At 44.0% G+C, this 19,831-nt stretch overlaps 1 protein-coding gene across 1 annotated transcript in view; it reads right to left on the reverse strand.

Moving 5' to 3' along the window:
* Positions 1-2,865: 2,865 nt before the first annotated feature.
* Positions 2,866-19,831, reverse strand: part of ATP8B4 (ATPase phospholipid transporting 8B4 (putative)) — a 115,165-nt gene continuing 98,199 nt past the window's right edge. The window contains exons 23-29 of the mRNA XM_082198321.1: positions 15,920-16,103; positions 12,457-12,680; positions 10,431-10,514; positions 8,514-8,759; positions 8,205-8,343; positions 5,314-5,444; positions 2,866-4,524 (exon numbers count right to left, since the gene is read on the reverse strand). Coding sequence (XP_082054447.1) covers positions 4,246-4,524; positions 5,314-5,444; positions 8,205-8,343; positions 8,514-8,759; positions 10,431-10,514; positions 12,457-12,680; positions 15,920-16,103 — 1,287 coding nt within the window. The 3' untranslated portion in view covers positions 2,866-4,245. The remainder of the gene's footprint in view (positions 4,525-5,313; positions 5,445-8,204; positions 8,344-8,513; positions 8,760-10,430; positions 10,515-12,456; positions 12,681-15,919; positions 16,104-19,831) is intronic.

Here is a 19,831-nt window from a genome sequence, read left to right on the forward strand (position 1 = left end):
ATGTCTTGAAATATGGAAAACAGAAGTGCTAGAGCCTAAAGTTTAGCCAGACTTCAAAGGTCCAGGAGGATCTTTGGATATAATCTACATGGGATAAGATCACAAATGCTTCAGTTAATTTCAACTCCCTGTTGGCAGATAAATAGCATCCTCCTGTTTTCTTGATGTTTGAATTTAGAGAGGGGTTTAGCACCAATCCGTATAGAATGGCAAACTAGGCAGGGATGATTGGCTGTTTGATAATCTTCAGAAGTTAAAATGGAAAAGGGTCCTCTTAGAAATTTTGAAATGGAGTATGAATCCCTATAAGGAGCTTGGGAGAAAAAACATTGTCAGGAAGCTGAAACATCTAATATTTGTGAAAGATGTACACAGAACATAATCTTGTGAAAGTGCCAGTTGTGTTGTTTTAAGTAAACTTAGAAAATATAAGCACAGACTCCTACTAAGCTGGCAAAAATGTACTGTATAGGACAAATACAAATACCCACTGGAAATGTAGTATAAACACCGACAACAGGGAAACACTGGCATGCGAGTGCTCCAATTGCCATAGGCTTTGAAGACGCTCGAACTCAGGACGAAAGGGAGAAACGTGCTAAGAGGAAAGCACATTTGGCAAACCCTCACCGTTATCAACCTTCACCCGGAAACCAATGTCCCCACTGTGGAAAGATGTGTGGATCCAGAATTGGCCTCCACAGTCTCTTACAGACTCACTGCTAAAACCCTGTTTGTGGAAGACAATCTTACTCGGCTACAAGGGATTGCCAAAGAAGAAAGAAGAGGAATGGAGAACTATGCCTTCTTACCTGTGGCTCTCCAGATATTCATAGAATCATAGAATCATAGAGTTGGAAGAGACCACAAGGGCCATCGAGTCCGACCCCCTGCCAAGCAGGAAACACCATCAGAGCACTCCTGACATATGGTTGTCAAGCCTATTGTTGGACTCCAGCTGGTGTTTCCTATTTGACCTCATCATAGGTAAAGGTAAAGGGACCCCTGACCATTAGGTCCAGTTGTGACTGACTCTGGGGTTGCGGCGCTCATCTCGTTTTATTGGCCGAGGGAGCCGGCGTACAGCTTCCGGGTCATGTGGCCAGCATGACTAAGCCGCTTCTGGCGGACCAGAGCAGCGCACGGAAACGCCGTTTACCTTCCCGCCGGAGCGGTACCAATTTATCTACTTGCACTTTGACGTGCTTTCGAACTGCTAGGTGGGTAGAAGCTGGGACCAAACGGGAGCTCACCCCATCGCGAGGATTCAAGCCCTATGCTCTGTGGTTTAACCCACAGCGCCACCCATGTCCCTTTTTAGAGCAGTTAGAGAGCCATTAAATCAGTGGTTCCTGGGGGGGGGGGTTGCTAAAAGGCAAGGGGGTGGCAGGGGCCACGCAATGTGTAACAGACTATCAGGACTTTGAGAAGCTGGCATCACTGGGTGTAATATTTAAGTGGATTCTGAATAAATGTCCAATTAATTATTACACTCTTGAAAATTTATTTTATCTTCCTTAGTGGGTCACGCAAACCATGATTCTGAATAACGTTTTTTATAGGGTAGGGAAGGGGGCACTGGAGACAAAGAAGAACACCAAAAGAAACATACATAGATTGCTTGTATATTTAAAATAATTTATTTGTAGAAAATATTGAGTATATACATGACTGCAGTAGAAATATAACAACATATACAAATTCTTCATAGATAAATGTGTTTAGAACAGAGTCAAAGCATGAGCATTTTTTGAACTGTGGAAAGGCAGCATACAAATAAAATTATGTATATTTATGTCTGTAGAAGACCATGGGTTCAATCCCACTGTTCTCCAGATTTAAGTGCCAGGTAGCAGGCTCAGAAAGTAAAACCCTTCTTCGGAGAACTGCTGTCAGTCAGAACAGACATCACTAGGCTAGATGGAAAAATAGAGGCTGACCAGGCATAATACAGCTTCCCGCATTTCCTAAAGGCAGTTAATTCTGCCTGTTCCAGTGGAGACGAATCAGATATAATCATAATAGTAGTAATAATAATAATTGAAACTTTGAAATCAAACCTTTATTAGGCATTGTACAAATAAAACCATAAAAGAGAAAATAGCATGTAAATAACTTGAAATATATATAAAAAGGCAGCGGTTGGCTACATACATATATATATATATATATACATATAGAGTCAGTGGTTTTCCTTGTTAACCTGCTCCTTGGAGGGCTGCTACCAAAAACTCAGCTACCCCCGCCGTTACCCTTTGGTCAACGTCGGATAGGCAGAATCCCACACATTCACCTTGTTGGGGTTCCAGGCCACCCAAAAGAGGGGACAGCACGCGTTGACGGAGCGTACTGTACAATGGGCAATGAAAGAGAATATGCTCTACAGTGTCCGGGACATTCATAGAACATCTGCAGAGTCTCTTGTTTCTAGGGATGTTTTGATATCTTCCCCAGACAAATGCTGAGGGAAAAACATTCAACCGGGCCAGCATAAAAGCCCTACGTTGGGCTGGGATTATTAATTTAGTGACGTAATTGGCTCTGCTATCTAAGATATTTAAGTCATAGAATATGGGGGAGCAAATTTTGTTTACAGCTGCCATAATATTTTGTCTCTCGACATCCTTTAGTCTAGTTAGGATATTATGGAAAATGTATTGTTCATTAGAACAAATACAAATACCCACTGGAAATGTAGTATAAACACCGACAACAGGGAAACACTGGCATGCGAGTGCTCCAATTGCCATAGGCTTTGAAGACTGTTCCAGTGGAGACGAATCAGATATAATCATAATAGTAGTAGTAATAATAATAATAATAATAATAATAATAATAATAATAATAATAATATTTATACCGTACTCAATTGGCTGGGTTTTCCCAGCCACACTGGCCGGCTCCCAACAGAATATTAAAAACACGATAAAATATCAAATGTTAAAAACTTCTCTAAACAGGGTTGCCTTCAGACGTCTTCTAGAGGTCATGAAATTGTTTATTTCCTTGACATCTGATGGGAGGGCGTTCCAGAGGGCGGGTGCCACTACCAAGAAGGCCCTCTGCCTGGTTCCCTTTAACAACACTACTTGCAGGGAAGGAACTGCCAGAAGGCCCTCAGAGCTGGACCTCAGTGTCTGGGCTGAATGCTGGGGGTGGAGACGCTCCTTCAGGTATACTGTGCCAAGGCCATTTAGGGCTTTAAAGGTCAGCACCAACACTTTGAATTGTTCTTGGAAATGTACTGGGAGCCAATGTAGGTCTTTTGGGACTGGTGTTATATGGTCTTGGTGGCCGCTCCCAGTCACCAGTCTAGCTGCCACATTCTGGATTAGTTGTAGTTTCCGGGTCACCTTCAAAGGTAGCCCCAACATAGAGAGCATTGCAGTAGTCCAAGCGGGAGATAACTAGAGCATGCACCACTCTGGCGAGACAGTCCATGGGCAGGTAGGGTCTCAGCCTGCATACCAGATGGAGCTGGTAGACAGCCGCCCTGGACACAGAATTCACCTGCGCCTCCATGGACAGCTGTGAGTCCAAAATGACTCCGAGGCTGCGCACCTGGTCCTTCAGGGGGCACAGTTACCCCATTCAGGACCAGGGAGTCCTCCACACCTGCTCGCCCCCTGTCCCCCAAAACAGTACTTCTGTCTTATCAGGATTCAACCTCAATCTGTTAGCCACCATCCATCCTCCAACTGCCTACAGACACTCACACAGGACCTTCACCGCCTTCAATTTGTGGTGTAGCTTGTTTGTGGGATTACAGCCAAGGGTTAGGGACAGAGGGTTGTTTTAAGGCAAGTTGAATGTGGTACAGATAGGCAGATGCAACAGCGGAAGAAGGAAAATGTACGTGCATCTTGTGGTGAAATAGATTTGGCAGGTTTTTAAAGCATAATGAAAACTTTCAATATCTAGTAATCAGAAATAATAGAAATATGGGTGTAGATCCCCATATACCTCTCTCATATCCCCACCAACCCTCTGAAAAATCCACACCAAAGTATTAGGTCAGTGGCACAGCACCTTACTTGCCAGCAGAAGGTCCCACCTTCAAATGGGATGCTGGTGGCGCTGTGGTCGATCAGAAGGTTGGCGGTTTGAATCCCCGCGACAGAGTGAGCTCCCATTGCTCTGTCCCAGCTCCTGCCAACCTAGCTGTTTGAAAGCACGTCAATGCAAGTAGATAAATAGAGTGTAAGTATTCTGTGCAACAATAGCACACTCTTTTGTTCCACATACTCAATGATTTATAGTCTTGGAGTTCTTTCTCAGCTGAATTTCACACTCCGATGTTCTCTTACGCAAGTTCTCAATCCAGCTATTCTGCATCGTTTTTCCTATCCCAAATACTGAATGTATATTGTTGACACGCATATTCTTTCCAGATGTTATAAGTTCCCCAAAGCCTTCTTGGTGAGAAAAGGCATAAGCCGATCTCCGCGAACTAGCTCTGTGCGTTTGGTGAATCTGGATCGGTAACGGGCTCTGTTTCTTCTGAGCCCTGTTCAAAATCTGTACCTTTAGGAAAGAGGGGGAAAACAGTTTACATTGATATGGAAAATAATCTTCCTTTTGTAAACACTGACTAGTTTTCAGATCTGAATTATATTGGCAAATCCTTGACAGATCAGTTTCCAGTGAAAAGGCCGGCACCCTGTTGCTTGAGGGAAGGCCTAGGAAGTACAACTTCTGATTTCAGCCACACCTTTGCCAAACCACAATCCCTAAATTTAAATGTATGTTGTTGCCGCTACTGCAAGGATTCCTTTCCCCAAATACACTGCTTTCCCCAAATACACTGAAATGCGAAAGGATACTTTGATTAAAGCCATTGGCATATTCTCTGCAGCATTTTCACCACTGTTATATGTGTACTATATGCTCCAAAATAATACGCAATAGAGGACCTGGTGCACACATAAAATCACCACTGTAATATAACCAGGGTTCTCAAAACTATTTTAGGAACATCCCCAGACTGACATTAAAGACAGGCATAAAGTGGGAACCACTCCATGCTGGAAAATATGTCCACCACACTGTTGACATGAAAGCAATCTTCTCTTGGGCATCAAGCTCAAAAGGGACAAGTTCTCCCAGTTTGAAGCAAAAGGGACTGGGCATCTATGATGTCACAAAGCATTTTTCCTAATCTTCCTGGAAAAGTTTTTCTGATTAAAAATGGTTTGGGATTTTTTTTAAAAAAGTACTGTGTGATTATTTAATGCAACATCTGCCAACTTGAACCCAAAAGGTGTACATAAAAGGGATTGGAATTGCTTTAAATGTTTCACTGCTGTGGCATACCTGATCACTCAATGTTGGGTTCAAATCTATCTTCAGAAAACGAAACGCTATCACGGGCGCAACGGAAGCCACAGTGGTCAAGAGAATGATGAGCCAAACGTTTATCTGCTCCAAGGAGTTCCAAGCATTTCCTGCATCAGTACAGAAGAAATATTTTGGTAGGAATACCAGTTGGGTGGTGACAGCTTGCAGTTGTGGGACAATGGGACACGCTAAGCAATCTTTAATTCCTTAGGTTAACACATGATTCTAATTCTAAAGTGCTTAGATTACACGAGCTATACAAAAATGCAGAGAGAGAGAGAGAGAGAGAGAGAGAGAGAGAGAGAGAGAGAGAGAGTATAAAGGAACAACATGTTTTGGCAGCATCTAAAAACGTGACATCATACAAAATACCACACATATTCCAGAGGATAATATAGATTTAGAGTTGGCATTGAGAAATATGTAGGACAGGGAAAATTATGTACACTCTGCTCATCAGCTTGCTTGCAATTACTCACTGCCAGTTCCACTTCTGTAGGAACGGGCAGATATTCTCTGTGTTTCTTTTAAAACTTATGAAGACACATAGAAGAGGGCCACAAATTTATATTGGGGTGGTGGTGGTGTCTTGGCCAGTTTACCTTTCACAGCTTCCTTCAAGGAATCCTGGGAATTTATGGTGCGGATATTACAGGCTTAGAATTGTCTCTTAAATTCTCTCTTAAGAGGGCTCCCTCACAGAAATAAATTCCCTGAGTGGTTTAAGAGTCAATCCCTCTTCAAAGGGAACTCTGGGTTTTTTTTGACAATAACAACTCTTAGTACTCTGAAGTAACTACAATTCCGGGATTCTTTGAGGGAAGCCATAACTGTTTAAAATGATACAATACAGTTGTACCTTGGCCGCCTTGGTACTCAGACGTTTCAGCTTCCGAAAGCCGCAGACCCGGAAGTGAGTGTTCAAGTTTGTGAACGTTCCTTGAAACCTGAACATCCGACGGGGCTTCCGATTGGCTGCAAGAGCTTCCTGCAGTCCATCAGAAGCCGCACTTTGGTTTCCAAATGTTTTGGATGTCGAATTGACTTCCGGAATGGATTCCGTTTGACTTCCAAGGTACGACTGTATTGATTTAAATGCAAAGGGCAGGTGTGGCCACTGGGACTCTGGCAGAGGTGCCAACTTGAATTAAATATTGTAATATAACACGGGACGCGGGTGGCATTGTGGGTTAAACCACAGCGCCTAGGACTTGCCGATCGGAAAGTTGGCGGTTCGAATCCCCCCGATGGGCTGAGCTCCCGTTGCTCGGTCCCTGCTCCTGCCAACCTAGCAGTTCGAAAGCACGTCAAAGTGCAAGTAGATAAATAGGCATCGCTCCGGTGGGACGGTAAACGGCGTTTCTGTGCACTGCTCTGGTTCGCCAGAAGCGGCTTAGTCATGCTGGCCACATGACCCGGGAGCTGTACACCGGCTCCCTCGGCCAATAAAGCGAGATGAGCGCCGCAACCCCAGAGTTGGTCACGACTGGACCTAATGGTCAGGGGTCCCTTTAGCTTTACACATACACCATTTGAATGGGAATGGCCAACAACTTGGGGGGCTGGCCCCCTCAAATATTTTACTGTGGCGGCTGAAGTGCCCACAGCCCCTAGGAGTTGGCTCCTATAGACTCTGGCATTGCATTCCCTGGCACTGCACTCACCTCTGGGTCCACCTTTGTTTCTGTTGCCCCTCACTTCCCCACCTCTCTCTTGCCCTGCCTCACCTTGGCTTTGGCCCTCCCACACCCCCTTTGACAGAACCGGGTACGTCATCCAACAGTGACCTCTCTCTACCATGGTTTCAGTGCACAATGAAAATAAAGCTGTTTGGACACATGTTTGGACCCATCAGCCTATTTATATTTGTGTTGGGATGTGGTAGATACACACTTCCTAGCCTCCTTGGTGATCAAAGTCTGAGGGGAAAGGCAGAACGCATAAGCAAAGATGGACTGGAAGTTGTTTAAGGGAGCTTGGTCCAAGGTTTAGATAATGACAGGTATCCCTGTTCTGGAGGGCATCCAGCAAGCCCCAGCTGTTCTCAGTGACATAAACTTGTTTATCTCAAGGCTTCAAATGGTAGGAGACGGTTCCAATCATCCTCATTTTAAGGGAAGCATCTTTGCTTCCTGCTGCTCACTTTTGGCTACCAGAGCTACTTTGTGAAGCAACAGAGTCATCCTCTAACATCAGCCTAGTCCATCTGGGGCTTAGCGATTCCTGGCAGTGCCTTTTGCAATAAAGCTTTCGGGTGAATGACATTCTCCAACAGCATGTGGTCCGGACCGCACTCTATGCAGTCTTACTGGGCCTTTGGAGAAGCCTCCTCAGTGGCTGCCTCTCAGTGCTGGAAAAATTATCTTTCCTCGGGGCCATGCCAAAATACAAGCCCAGGAATTTATTTATTTATTTATTTAAACAAACCGGTGCCAACATCCAAGGATATGATAGAGACTAAACCACTGAGCCTCTTGGGCTTGCCGATCAGAAAGTTGGTGGTTTGAATCCCTGTGACGGGGTGAGTTCCCGTTGCTCTGTCCCAGCTCCTGCCAACCTAGCAGTTCGAAAGCATACCAGTGCAAGTAGATAAATAGGTACCACTATGGCAGGAAGGGAAATGGCATTTCCCTGTGCTCTGGCTTCCGTCACAGTGTCCCGTTGTGTGAGAAGCAGTTTAGTCCTGCTGGCCACATGACCTGGAAAGCTGTCTGTGGACAAACACCAGCTCCCTGAAAGCAAGATGAGCGCCCCAACCCCATAGTCGCCTTTGACTGGATTTAACCATCCAGGAGTCCTTTACCTTTTACCTTTATATGGTTACCTGCATGAGCATTGTTTTGCCCACTCGGTGATTCTTTACTCACCTACAAAAGGGAAGTGGTTGGGAAATAAATAAAAAATGCCATCACTGTGCATCGCAAACAAAATGGCAAAATACACAGCGATGCTACCCCAGATGAAGAAGTGATTAATTCCTGTCCAATAGCTGGTATCAAGTGCAATCTGCAAAACAAATAGTATGCATTTAGGCATGGAGGTAACAGTATTAACACATACGGTTATTAGAGGACATCGGTCGTACATATTTATCTCAGCACTGCATTACCGCATACAAATTTGGAGGGAGGGGGAGTCTCAATAATTAAATGATTATCAGCCTTTTTTATCTTTACCTGAACACTGACCACTATGATCAAAGAGGTTGCGACTGTGACTGCGAAAGACTGGTAGTCAGCAATATGGTTCCCATCTTCTCCAACTGCATCATAAAAAGCACCATAGGGGATGAAGAAAAGAACGACCGACGTGTAGATTCCATGTGCTATGCAGATGAAAAATCTGCGCTTGTTGAAGAGGAGATTTAATTGCCCAGGTTCATACAGCTTTGGAAAACGGAGGCAGCTCTGCTCATCCACATCCTGCAAAATATGCACCAACTTGAGTTTTAACAGCATCATGACGTCCAACGATGAAGGAGCGTCTCCACCCCCATCGTTCTGCCCGGACACTGAGGTCCAGCACCGACGGCCTTCTGGCGGTTCCCTCATTGCGAGAAGCAAAGCTACAGGGAACCAGGCAGAGGGCCTTCTCGGTAGTGGCGCCCGCCCTGTGGAACACCCTCCCACCAGATGTCAAAGAGATAAACAACTACCTGGCATTCAGAAGACATCTGAAGGCAGCCCTGTTCAGGGAAGTTTTTAATGTGTGACATCTTAGTGTATTTTGTACCCAGCCAGATGGGCGGGGTACAAATAATAAATTGTTGTTGTTGTTGTTGTTGTTAAATTCAGTAGTTTAAAGGATGGGCATATCAGAGGCAAAAGGACTTTCATTTTCAATATGACCCCAGAAGCAAACCCCAATACCTTTTTATTTACTCTTTTTAATATCTGTCTGTCTGTCTGTCTGTCTGTCTGTCTGTCTGTCTACCTATCATCTATCTATAATTTTTTACTGGATTTACAATTTAATTTTACATTGACACATATAATAGAACAAAAAAGTGTAGAATTCTCCGAATTCTCGGACTTCCTTCCTCCCCTCCGTGGAGTCCGCTAATAACCATTTTCTACTGCATACCATATCATCCTCTATTTGTCCATAAAATTCTATTTATATCCATAGTTCTTTTCACACTGCTATTTCAATCCTGCTAATGTTTTTAACTGTTTAGAGTGTTCCCTCAAATAAATTACACCCCCCCCCCAGTCCTTGTTAAAGTTTTTATCATCCTGGCTCCTGATTTTTCCAGTCATTTTAGCCATCTCAGCATACTCTTTTTAATATCAATGTGCACATCCAATGGTCAAACTAGAGATGACATTAAATGTGTGTGTTATGTACTGAGCCTGGGTCCTAGAACAATAAGCTAGTAGGATCCTAGAAGGCAGCAATCTGATTGGCCTGCAGGAGCAACCCAATCAGGCCACAAGAGGAAGTGAATCAGCCTATCACTAGAACAATAGGCAGGGAGGACCCTAGAATGCTGCATCCAATTGGTCTGCAGGAGCAGCCCAATCAGGCCCCAGGAGGAGAGCAGAATCAACCAATCACGCGGGACCCATTGTGAAAATAGTGTATATAAAGCCAGAGGTCTTTGGAGGGAAATTCAATCACTGTTCCTATGAGCTGGAATAAAGAGTGAGGGATGGAATCTATGCTACCCAAAGCAGTTGCCATCAGCAGAGATGGATTTAGGGGAGCACAACTGATTTCATAACTGAAAGGAAAGGGAGACTGTGCTATACAGATCTTATGAGGCACGAATTCTTGCAATTAGACTTGCAATTGCCAGGTGCCAAGAACCTTCTGTTCCTCTGGATCCCAGACACATTTAACAAACTGGCTGCATGCTGTATCCTTAATATCTGAAGCCTTCCACCACGGCAGATTTTTGTCTTAGTTTGTAATCTCAGCTCTTAAGGTTAGGCATAAACTGGGACTGTAACACCTGAGTGTTGACTCCAGATTCAAATCAAATCTGGCTTCTTCCCCTTTTAGAGGGATTGCTATATATATTCCTGGGCAGAGAAGTTGCTGGATGGGCTGTGCTGAAGGCAGATTAATCTAGAATATGCCAAAATGTGTACCTGATCAAACAATCCCATCGCTAGTACAGGCAGAGAAGTATATACAATGTTGAAGAGGGTGATAAACCACTGGTCATAAACAGTCTGGAAAGATAACACAAATAGAAAGTTAAAAGTATGATCAGAGATGTCACCTTTCAAATAAATAAATAGTACTTCCCCTTTCATATTTTATTCTTTTTCTTGTAGGCACAGAAGCAGAAGGGATCCCAAATCCCCAGGCTTTGAGTTCTCCTACAAAGTTCAGCGTAGACTTATACCTAGGTCTTCTTAGCATTTCGGTAAGCAGGGAGCTAGCGGATAAAGTTGTACAAATCGCAATTTGTGATATTCTCTACTTCAGACATTCCATTCTGCGAGACGGACCTCCTAAGAACCGGTCTCGTAATAGTCACAGTTACTCATATCTTTTACATTCCTGAAGTTGTAAGGGGATTTATAAACACATAAGAAGCAGCATTTCCATATAAATGGGAAGTGCCCTAATCATCTGTTTCCCATTTGGACAATTAGCAAAAAAATGCACTGGAGAAATGAACAGAGTTGAACAGCAAGTATTCTTTCTGAAACATTAGCCAGCCACTGCATTAACCAATGGCTTTGGGGAATAACACTGGGTGGGGTAAACGACTATTTCGCAGATAATCAGAATCTAGAAGGTTATCACAAACCTCTGAGAGGAGACAAGAACTCCCATGCTATTAAAATAAGTAAAATAAAATAAGCTTTTCACCATGAGTTTTTATAAAGTTTGGCTTTATTGCAATTAAATTAAATTAAATTAAAAACATATTCATGGACAGGATAATTGTTCCCACATTTTGTTAAGGAAACTTTTCCTTGAAGCCCAGTTTGACAATGGCATATTGTCGTAAATAAGATAAATAAAGCTAGGAGACAAAATACTTGTAATTGGCTTGAGACCTTACTTTCTGAAGATGCAGACAAGTGTATGGGACCAGGCAACTGATAAACTCTCGTTAAGTTTAAGAGCATAGGAGGCAGGCAGGAGTATGTTGATACTACACATGTATACTGGTTTTTGACTGGTTTTAACTCATCACAGCTTCTTCAGTGAACCAGAGGATTGTAGTTTGACAAGTATGTTCCCAGCATCTCTAGGTAAAGCTAGGAGACCCTTGTATGAGAACTGCTGCCAGCCCGTGTAGGCAACACTGAGTGAGATAGGCTAAGGCAGCTTCCTATGTTCCTAGTCTGAGCAACAAGCAGACTCAGATAATTACTATTACAGCGGTACCTTGGTTCTCAAATGCCTTGGTACTCAAATGCCTTGGTTCCCAAATGCCGAAAACCCAGAAGTGTTCCAGTTTTGGAACATTTTTCAGAAGCTGAATGTCTGATGCAGCTGTCAGCTATTGTTTCCAAGGTGCCTGCACCAATCAGAAGCTGTGCCTTGGTTTTCGAACACTTCAGAAGTCAAACGGACTTCCAGAACAGATTAAGTTTGGCACTTTTGTTTTTGCTATTTTTGAGTTTTTGAGTTTTTTCCCCAGTTCATTTGTTTTTGTGACTGTGTGGAACCCAGTTCAGCTACTGATTGATTACAGGGGGGTGTCAACGCATGCAGAATTACCGTATTTTTCGCTCTATAAGACGCACCAGACCACAAGACGCACCTAGTTTTTGGAGGAGGAAAACAAGAAGAAAAATATTCTGAATCTCAGAAGCCAGAAGAGCAAGAAGGATCGCTGCGCAGTGAAAGCAGCAATCCCTCTTCCTGTTCTGGCTTCTGGGATAGCTGCGCAGCCTGCATTCGCTCCGTAAGACGCACACACATTTCCCCTTACTTTTTAGGAGGGAAAAAGTGAGTCATAGAGCAAAAAATACGGTATTTATCTTAACATTACAATGTTATCTGAGTTTCAACGAGGCATCTGAACAATTGTGTTTGTTTTCTGTCATCTACCAAAAAACCAAAAACAGGCTTTAAGAAACTAGTCCTATTAAACACATAGGAGGAAACGTTTTGTTTTCTGCTTTGTGAAGCTAAGTGCCAAGAACCTACCTGGGCTGAAAAGCCACAGAAGAAGCCAAACCAGAAATGGACCAGAGTGAAGGCAACGTTTTTGTAGAAGAAGTAACACAAGAACTTGCACATCCGGAAGTATGACCACCTGCCATGAACAAGCAAGAGTCTTTGGAGGTATCTGAACTGAGCAAAAGAATAATCACTGTTCAGAATCGCCTGACTGCCTTCCTGGCCACTGATGCCGACACCTATATGGGCACCTGCAAGCAAACAAACAACCACAGGGAAATAAATGAAAATGTGTAGCAATTTAAAAAAACCCAAATATGCTGTATCTTTCTACTTTTGTCCTTCCAGGCTGTGACGCCTTAAATAGTCCATTCTGTTCTCTTTCCTTTTTTTATCTTAGGCTAGCACCTTTTTTGGTTAAAAAATCAATTTATTTTTTTAAATAGCAAAAAATGAGAAGTTAAACAGCGGCCACTGAACATATCTCAGGGGGTGGACCAGCACCTGCTTTTCCTGGGGAGGGGGAGAAATGAAATTCAGTTTGAATTTACACATGAGCCGACCAAATTCATCCTTGCAAACCAAAACACCGCTATCCTTCAGAATTCACTCTCATTTTTGTTTAGCCACTCAACCATTGTTTACAAAAAAATGCACATATTAGAAGGAAGGGTGAATAAAAATGAATATATTAGGGAAGATAACTCATCAAAAATGCAATTTATGAGGAGAAATTGCTTGCAAAAAAAGGTGGATATTAATTCAAACATGCATGCAAAAATATGTTTCTTAGGAGAAATTCATGCTACAGTGATTATGAATCTTCATGAGGATTCTGAAATAAGAAAAAAGATTGCTACAAAAATGTGGAGAGCTGAATTTAAGAGCAGAAAAAAAAGAAACTGACAGATCCTACCATCCTTACCTCCAGGTGGGTTAGGGCAAAGACTTCCTATCTGAAATCATGGAGAACAGTTGCCAGGCAGTTTAGGAATCAACACTGAGCTAGCAATCTGGATAAGTATAATACAGCTTTCTATGTTCCTATCTTTGTACCAGCAGCAAAGTGGAATATTGCAAGCCTGCAATCTTATACCCACTTAGGGAAGGAGGATAAATTTTAGTCAGTTCACATTTAAAGGTGAAGCTCCCTAATTTGCACTTTCTGAAACAATACAAGGACTGAGACACAGACATCCAAAATTTGCACTTCTCTTAATTTTGCTATGCAATTCTCTAGCCAAGTAATGTGCATGGAAATGTATGCACTGAGAAAAGTGTACATAAAAATGCACGTTTTTAGTGAAAATTAAATACAAAATGCCATAAGGAAAATTGCATTGCAAAAACTGCACACAAATGTGTATATTGGGACAAATTTTGCAGTAAATCGCCTATGGGTTTTCCTGAGGGCTTGCTTTAAAAAACTGCAAAGTTATGTTCTCTTTTTTAGCAAGAGAACAAACCATATTTCAGGAGCATTATCAGTGCTGCATATTAGGGGTTATTCTAATGATGATTACTTCCCATGGTACCTCATTATACTTTGGAATACTTCACCAACTGGAACATTAATCCCGTTTAATTTGGATTGCCTGTGTACAACTAGATGATACTCAAGAGGCTAGAGGTCATATTTGTAATGTTTGAAGTCCTATAGTTCACTAACATTCCTTTATTTCTTGCCAATGTTGTTTTAGATGCCCAAGAATTTAAAGAACCTCTTTCTGAGCATTCTAACAGGGCAGATAATTCAAAGGAAAGATCACGTAGAAGATCTCTGTGGCAACCTCTCCATTCAAATCCACGCTGAAATTTAGATTTCAGAGCTTATTAGTCTTCTTCTTGAGGTGTTAACTTCCCAGATATATAAGACTCATTTGACATGGAGGGACATTCTGAATGGGCACAATCCCAAATCCTATACATCCAACCAAACAAACATATAATAATGAACAGGAAATAATCCTGAGGGTGTCCTACACATGAGCCCTTTAATTGGCTGTTTGATACCTTTATTTGCACAAAATGGCTATTCTTATTTGGTTTCATCAGAATTTCTCAGTTGGCAAACCCCATTAAAATGCACTTTAGGCAAATCCACTTTAGGCAAAAAAAAAATAAAATGGTCAACTCTAGCAAACTAAAAACATGCACCACTGCTTCCTTCATTCCCTACACAATATGCATCTCAATCTGCCATATCTTCTCTAACACCTGGCACACCAATCCCAAATGCATTTACTTGGAAGTGAGTTCTAGGGCCTAATAGGTAAAGGTAAAGGACCCCTGGATGGTTAAATCCAGTCAAAGGCGACTATGAGGTTGTGGCGCTCATCTTACTTTTCAGGCCGAGGGAGCCTGCATTTGTCCACGGACAGCTTTCCAAGTCATGTGGCCAGCATGACTACATGGCTTCTGGAGCAACAGAATACCGTGACAAAAACCCAAGCATACGGAAACGCCGTTTACCTTCCCGCTGCAGCAGTACCTATTTATCTACTTGCGCTGGTGTGCTTTTGAACTGCTAGGCTGGCAGGAGCTGGGACAGAGCAACAGGAGCTCACTCCATCACATGGATTCAAACCCCCGACCTTCTCATCGGCAAGCCCAAGAGGCTCAGCGGTTTAGACCACAGCGCCACCCGCATCCCTAATGGATGCATATTGACCCAAGTCCTCCTGTGCTTAGCATCCCTCCCTTCGAAAGCAAAGCAGAAGGGATTTTCTCCCCCAGAGTTTCACTATTCTTCACATGAGGGGATACTTAAGACGTTTGTTGTGATAAATAGCTGAACTTTCTCACCATTCCCAGCCAGGATACAGACTATCATCTTACCTGCCCGTGGACTGTCTCGCCAGAGTGGTGCATGCTCTAGTTATCTCCCGCTTGGACTACTGCAATGCGCTCTACGTGGGGCTACCTTTGAAGGTGACTCGGAAACTACAGCTAATCCAGAATGCGGCAGCTAGACTGGTGACTGGGGGCAGCCGCCGAGACCACATAACACCGGTCTTGAAAGACCTACATTGGCTCCCAGTACGTTTCCGAGCACAATTCAAAGTGCTGGTGTTGACCTTTAAAGCCCTAAACGGCCTCAGCCCAGTATACCTGAAGGAGCGTCTCCACCCCCATCGTTCTGCCCGGACACTGAGGTCCAGCTCCAAGAGCCTTCTGGCGGTTCCCTCATTGCGAGAAGCAAAGCTACAGGGAACCAGGCAGAGGGCCTTCTCGGTAGTGGCGCCCGCCCTGTGGAACGCCCTCCCATCAGATGTCAAAACGATAAACAACTACCCGACATTCAGAAGACATCTTAAGGCAGCCCTGTTCAGGGAAGTTTTTAATGCATGATATTTTAGTGTTTTTTTGGTTTCTATGGAAGCCGCCCAGAGTGGCTGGGGAAACCCAGCCAGATGGGCGGGGTACAAATAATAAAATAATAAAATATTATTATTATTATTATTATTATTATTATTATTATTATTATTACTTTTTATCATGCCAATATCGTTGGCTCCATCTCCTATGGCCAAGGTGATAGCTTTCTTGTGCTTTTTAACCAGCTCCACAACTTGCGCTTTCTGCAAGGGAGTGACTCTGCAGCAGATCACAGTTTTACAAGCACATGCAGCTTCCACGAACTCATTTTCCAGATCAGCCTCAAGTGCATAAGCCTGCGAAAAGAAAGGGTTACCCATGAAACAGCTGCAAATCAAGACCCCAATGAGTGCTGCCACACCTTTTATTATTATTATTATCCGACATCATCATCATTGACCTGCATCTGCCCCACATATTTCCATGGTAATATATAGCAAGAAGAAATGTATGATGTACAGTCATTGCAGAAAACATTTCCCTGCTTCTGGTCAAAGTCCTTGGCTGCCAATATGTGCAGACACAGAAATGATGGGTTTGTTGCTGGGCCAGATTAAGACCTTTAGAGGCCCCGCACACTGAAAAGATTATGGTGTCTCTCACATGCATAATTCAAAATACTAAACCCTAAAATTCAAACGAATAAAAATAAAATACAACACATGGCAGGGTCTGATTTCCTTACATTATTTTGATCTACGTTAGTAGGAGGTCGCTAGGTTCACAAAGGGATAAGTTGCCGTATTGGCCTGAATATAAGCCTCCTTTTTTTTTTTCAAATTCTGAGTATGAGAAGTTAAATTCACGACCTTACAAAAGTTGGCTTTTACGATATCGCTGCTGAAACAGACATATGGTAAAACAGAACAGGTGTGAGTGCCTGCAGAATTTTAAGGGAGCGGCTTATATTCAGGTATTGTCTTTTTTTCTCCCCCCCCCCCCGGAATTTTAAAGGTGCGGCTTATATTCAGGTGCAGCTTATATTCGGGCCAATATGGTATAAAATGAACACAGGAAAATGGGGTAAGAGTGTGCAATGCAGTGAAAGGAAGTTCTGGTTTTTTCCATGATGACTATTTGATTTTGATTTTTTTGAAATACCAAATGTAAATAAGATAGATAGATAGATAGATAGATAGATAGATAGAGTGCCCCTGTTTTGCTGGTGCTCTAAGCACATGCTTTGGCTGCTTATTGGGTAATCCAGCACGGGTTTGATGACACTCTGTCCCATAATTTTTCTGCTGCTTTGGGTTTTTTTGCTATATATTGCTGGGGCTATGTGGGGGAGATATAAAAAGGCAAAGGACCTGGATGGTTAAGTCCAGTCAAAGGCGACTATGGGGCTGTGGCGCTCATCTCGCTTTCAGGCCGAGGGAGCCGGCGTTTGTCCACACACAGTTTTCCGGGTCATGTGGCCAGCATGACTAAACCGCTTCTGGCGCACGGAGGACCGTGGCAGAAACCAGAGTGCATGGAAACGGGCGTTTACCTTTCAACCACAGCGGTACCTATTTATCTACTTGCACTGGTGTGCTTTCAAAGTGCTAGGTTGGCAGGAGCTGGGACAGAGCAGCGGGAGCTCACCCTGTCGCGGGGATTTGAACCGCCGACCTTCTGGGACACGGGTGGCACTGTGGTCTAAACCACTGAGCCTCTTGGGGGAGATATAAGCCTCTAACAGGCACACATCCCTTGCAATAGGACATTGTGGATCGAGGGCCCCGACCCCGCTAAGTGAAATAAAAACACATGGACACGTGGTATAAGGTTAATGGGCGAGGAAAGGCCACAACTTTATTGATTACAGCAGTGAAAAGGTATTGGCTTAGGCATTGGATGACTATAGGTGGTGGGTTTATTCAACAGTAGGTGGAGCCTGTTGATGCTCATCCAACTATAGGCTCACCCCCTGATGTCACCGAGGGTCGTGCCATGGCCTCCCGCCAAGCAGGCATCGGACGGAAACACGACCGCCGGATTCCTTTAACGGAATAACCCACGGTAGATAGCATAGGCGATGGCCACACCTAGCCCTTGACACAGCAAACGCATGAATCCAATGCCTAACCTACCCACCAATACCACAAAAGTTGTGACGATTGCTATGAGGTAGGCGAAAAAACCAAAAAGCCTAATGCCAAATGGAAAAATTCCTACCAGGCCCCCCAGCCAACCGGGGCGACCAACCTAAGGTCCATAGCAAGGCCAAAAACCTAGACCCTGATCTACATGGGAGTGGAGGGTGGGTGACTCGCTGCGGGACGACGAGGACTGAGGGGGAGGAGAAGCCGGCGCCGCAGCATTAAGCTGCTAAACACGCCCCCCGAAGGCACCTGGTTGGCTGCCCCCGGTGGGCGTGGGCGCCGGCCGGCCAGGTAAAGAGGGGCAGGGGCTACGGCCCCTGCCAGGGCGGAATCCGGGCTCCCGCCCACAACCACTCCCCTCTCTTGCAGGGAGGAGAGTCTTTCTCAAAGTGAACATTGCAATCAATCTTCTAAGCAAATGAAGTTAGATACTGAGCATATCCATGGAAAAGATGACAACAAAACACAATGTTAAAACACGTGCACAGAGCAAAGACTTCTCCACTCCAGTCCACACACACCCTGCTTGTCCCTGACAGGGCAAATTCAAACTTCAGGTTGGTGGCTGGCTAGGGAGGCGAAGTCACCAGGGCGAAGTCATTTCGCCCCCTGGGTTTGTGAGAAACTGCTGCACTGTGCCACAACTGCCACCCACCTCCTGACCAAGTAAGTGGCCATTAGAAACACACACAGAGAGAAGAAAAATGACAACTCTGTTTAGTTTATAAAATAGCCAACCTACATGTTTCAAGCCAATGTTCTTCTTCAGGTAGCAAAATATTGGTAGCAATTGGCCAAACCACACCTGATGCAGGAGGCTGGTGTGTATTATACACACTTTTCACTTTTATTTTTAATTTTTTGGAAATACATTTTCTTTGATTTTTCAAGTATAAAGTTATAACAATACCAAATACATATCTGTAAAGGGGATTGGGGTTGCTTGTGCGTAAATGTAGCTGCTGCTCTAGGCAACGTTCCCTGGCTAAACCTTTCCCTGGCTGGACAGCCCCTTCTCCGTGGCTGTCTCAGTCACTGGCAGAATCCGTCAGTGGGCGTTTCCTGAACTTCTTCCAACATAAAAATTCCTTGACACCAAGTCTCCGCCTAGACTCCCTGCGCAGAAGTCTCCTGTGCAGAGTGGGCGTGGCCAGCGGAGGTCCTGGACTCTCCCCGCTGGTCTCTGTGGAAGAGTCCTGAAGCCCTCGCTCTGAAGTTCCTCCCTGCTCCCCTTTCTCCCAGGTGTCACACTGATTTCCTTCCCCAACGGAAGTGTTCTCTCTCCCTCTGCTGGTCCCTTCTCCCACATCATTGGGGAGCCTTACCTACCCTCTTGGCTCCGATGGCAGTTCCCTGACAATATCCATATTTAGAGATTTCTCTGAATCTCCAGACTTCCTATTGTCAACCTTTTCAATTGCATATTATTTCATAATCCATATGTTGTATCCATCCATATTGTCAATAGTGTTTGTTACAGGTGTTATTAAAATCCTTTTAATGTTGTCATCTGCTTACAGTGGTACACTTTTCACTTTTAAAAGGAGTGCACAGGCAGGCTTGGGGCAGATTCAGATTGTGGAAATCGCATGAGAGAATGTGCAAATAACACCCTCACCCCCAAAATCCTTTTTTAATTTAAAAACAAAACAGGATCTTGAGATACAAATTTCCTTCATCAGGTGTGGTTTGGCCTTCAGTTGTCTACCACAAACACATACCAAACTTCTAAATCAGAGTTAGCCAATGTAACGGCCTCCAGATTTTGGCCATGATGGTTGGGGCTGCTGGGCAGAGCTGTCAAGCGTCCCTTATTTGGTGGGAAACTCCCTTATCCCAGCGCCATGTCCCGCTGCTGTCCCTTATTGATGGATGTCCCTTAAATTTCCCGGGTTTCAAAGGAAGCAGCTCCTCTCCCTCCCTCCCTCCCTCCCTGC

Source organism: Podarcis vaucheri, assembly GCF_965113315.1.
Source record: "Podarcis vaucheri genome assembly, chromosome: 14".
Lineage (NCBI taxonomy): Eukaryota > Metazoa > Chordata > Lepidosauria > Squamata > Lacertidae > Podarcis > Podarcis vaucheri.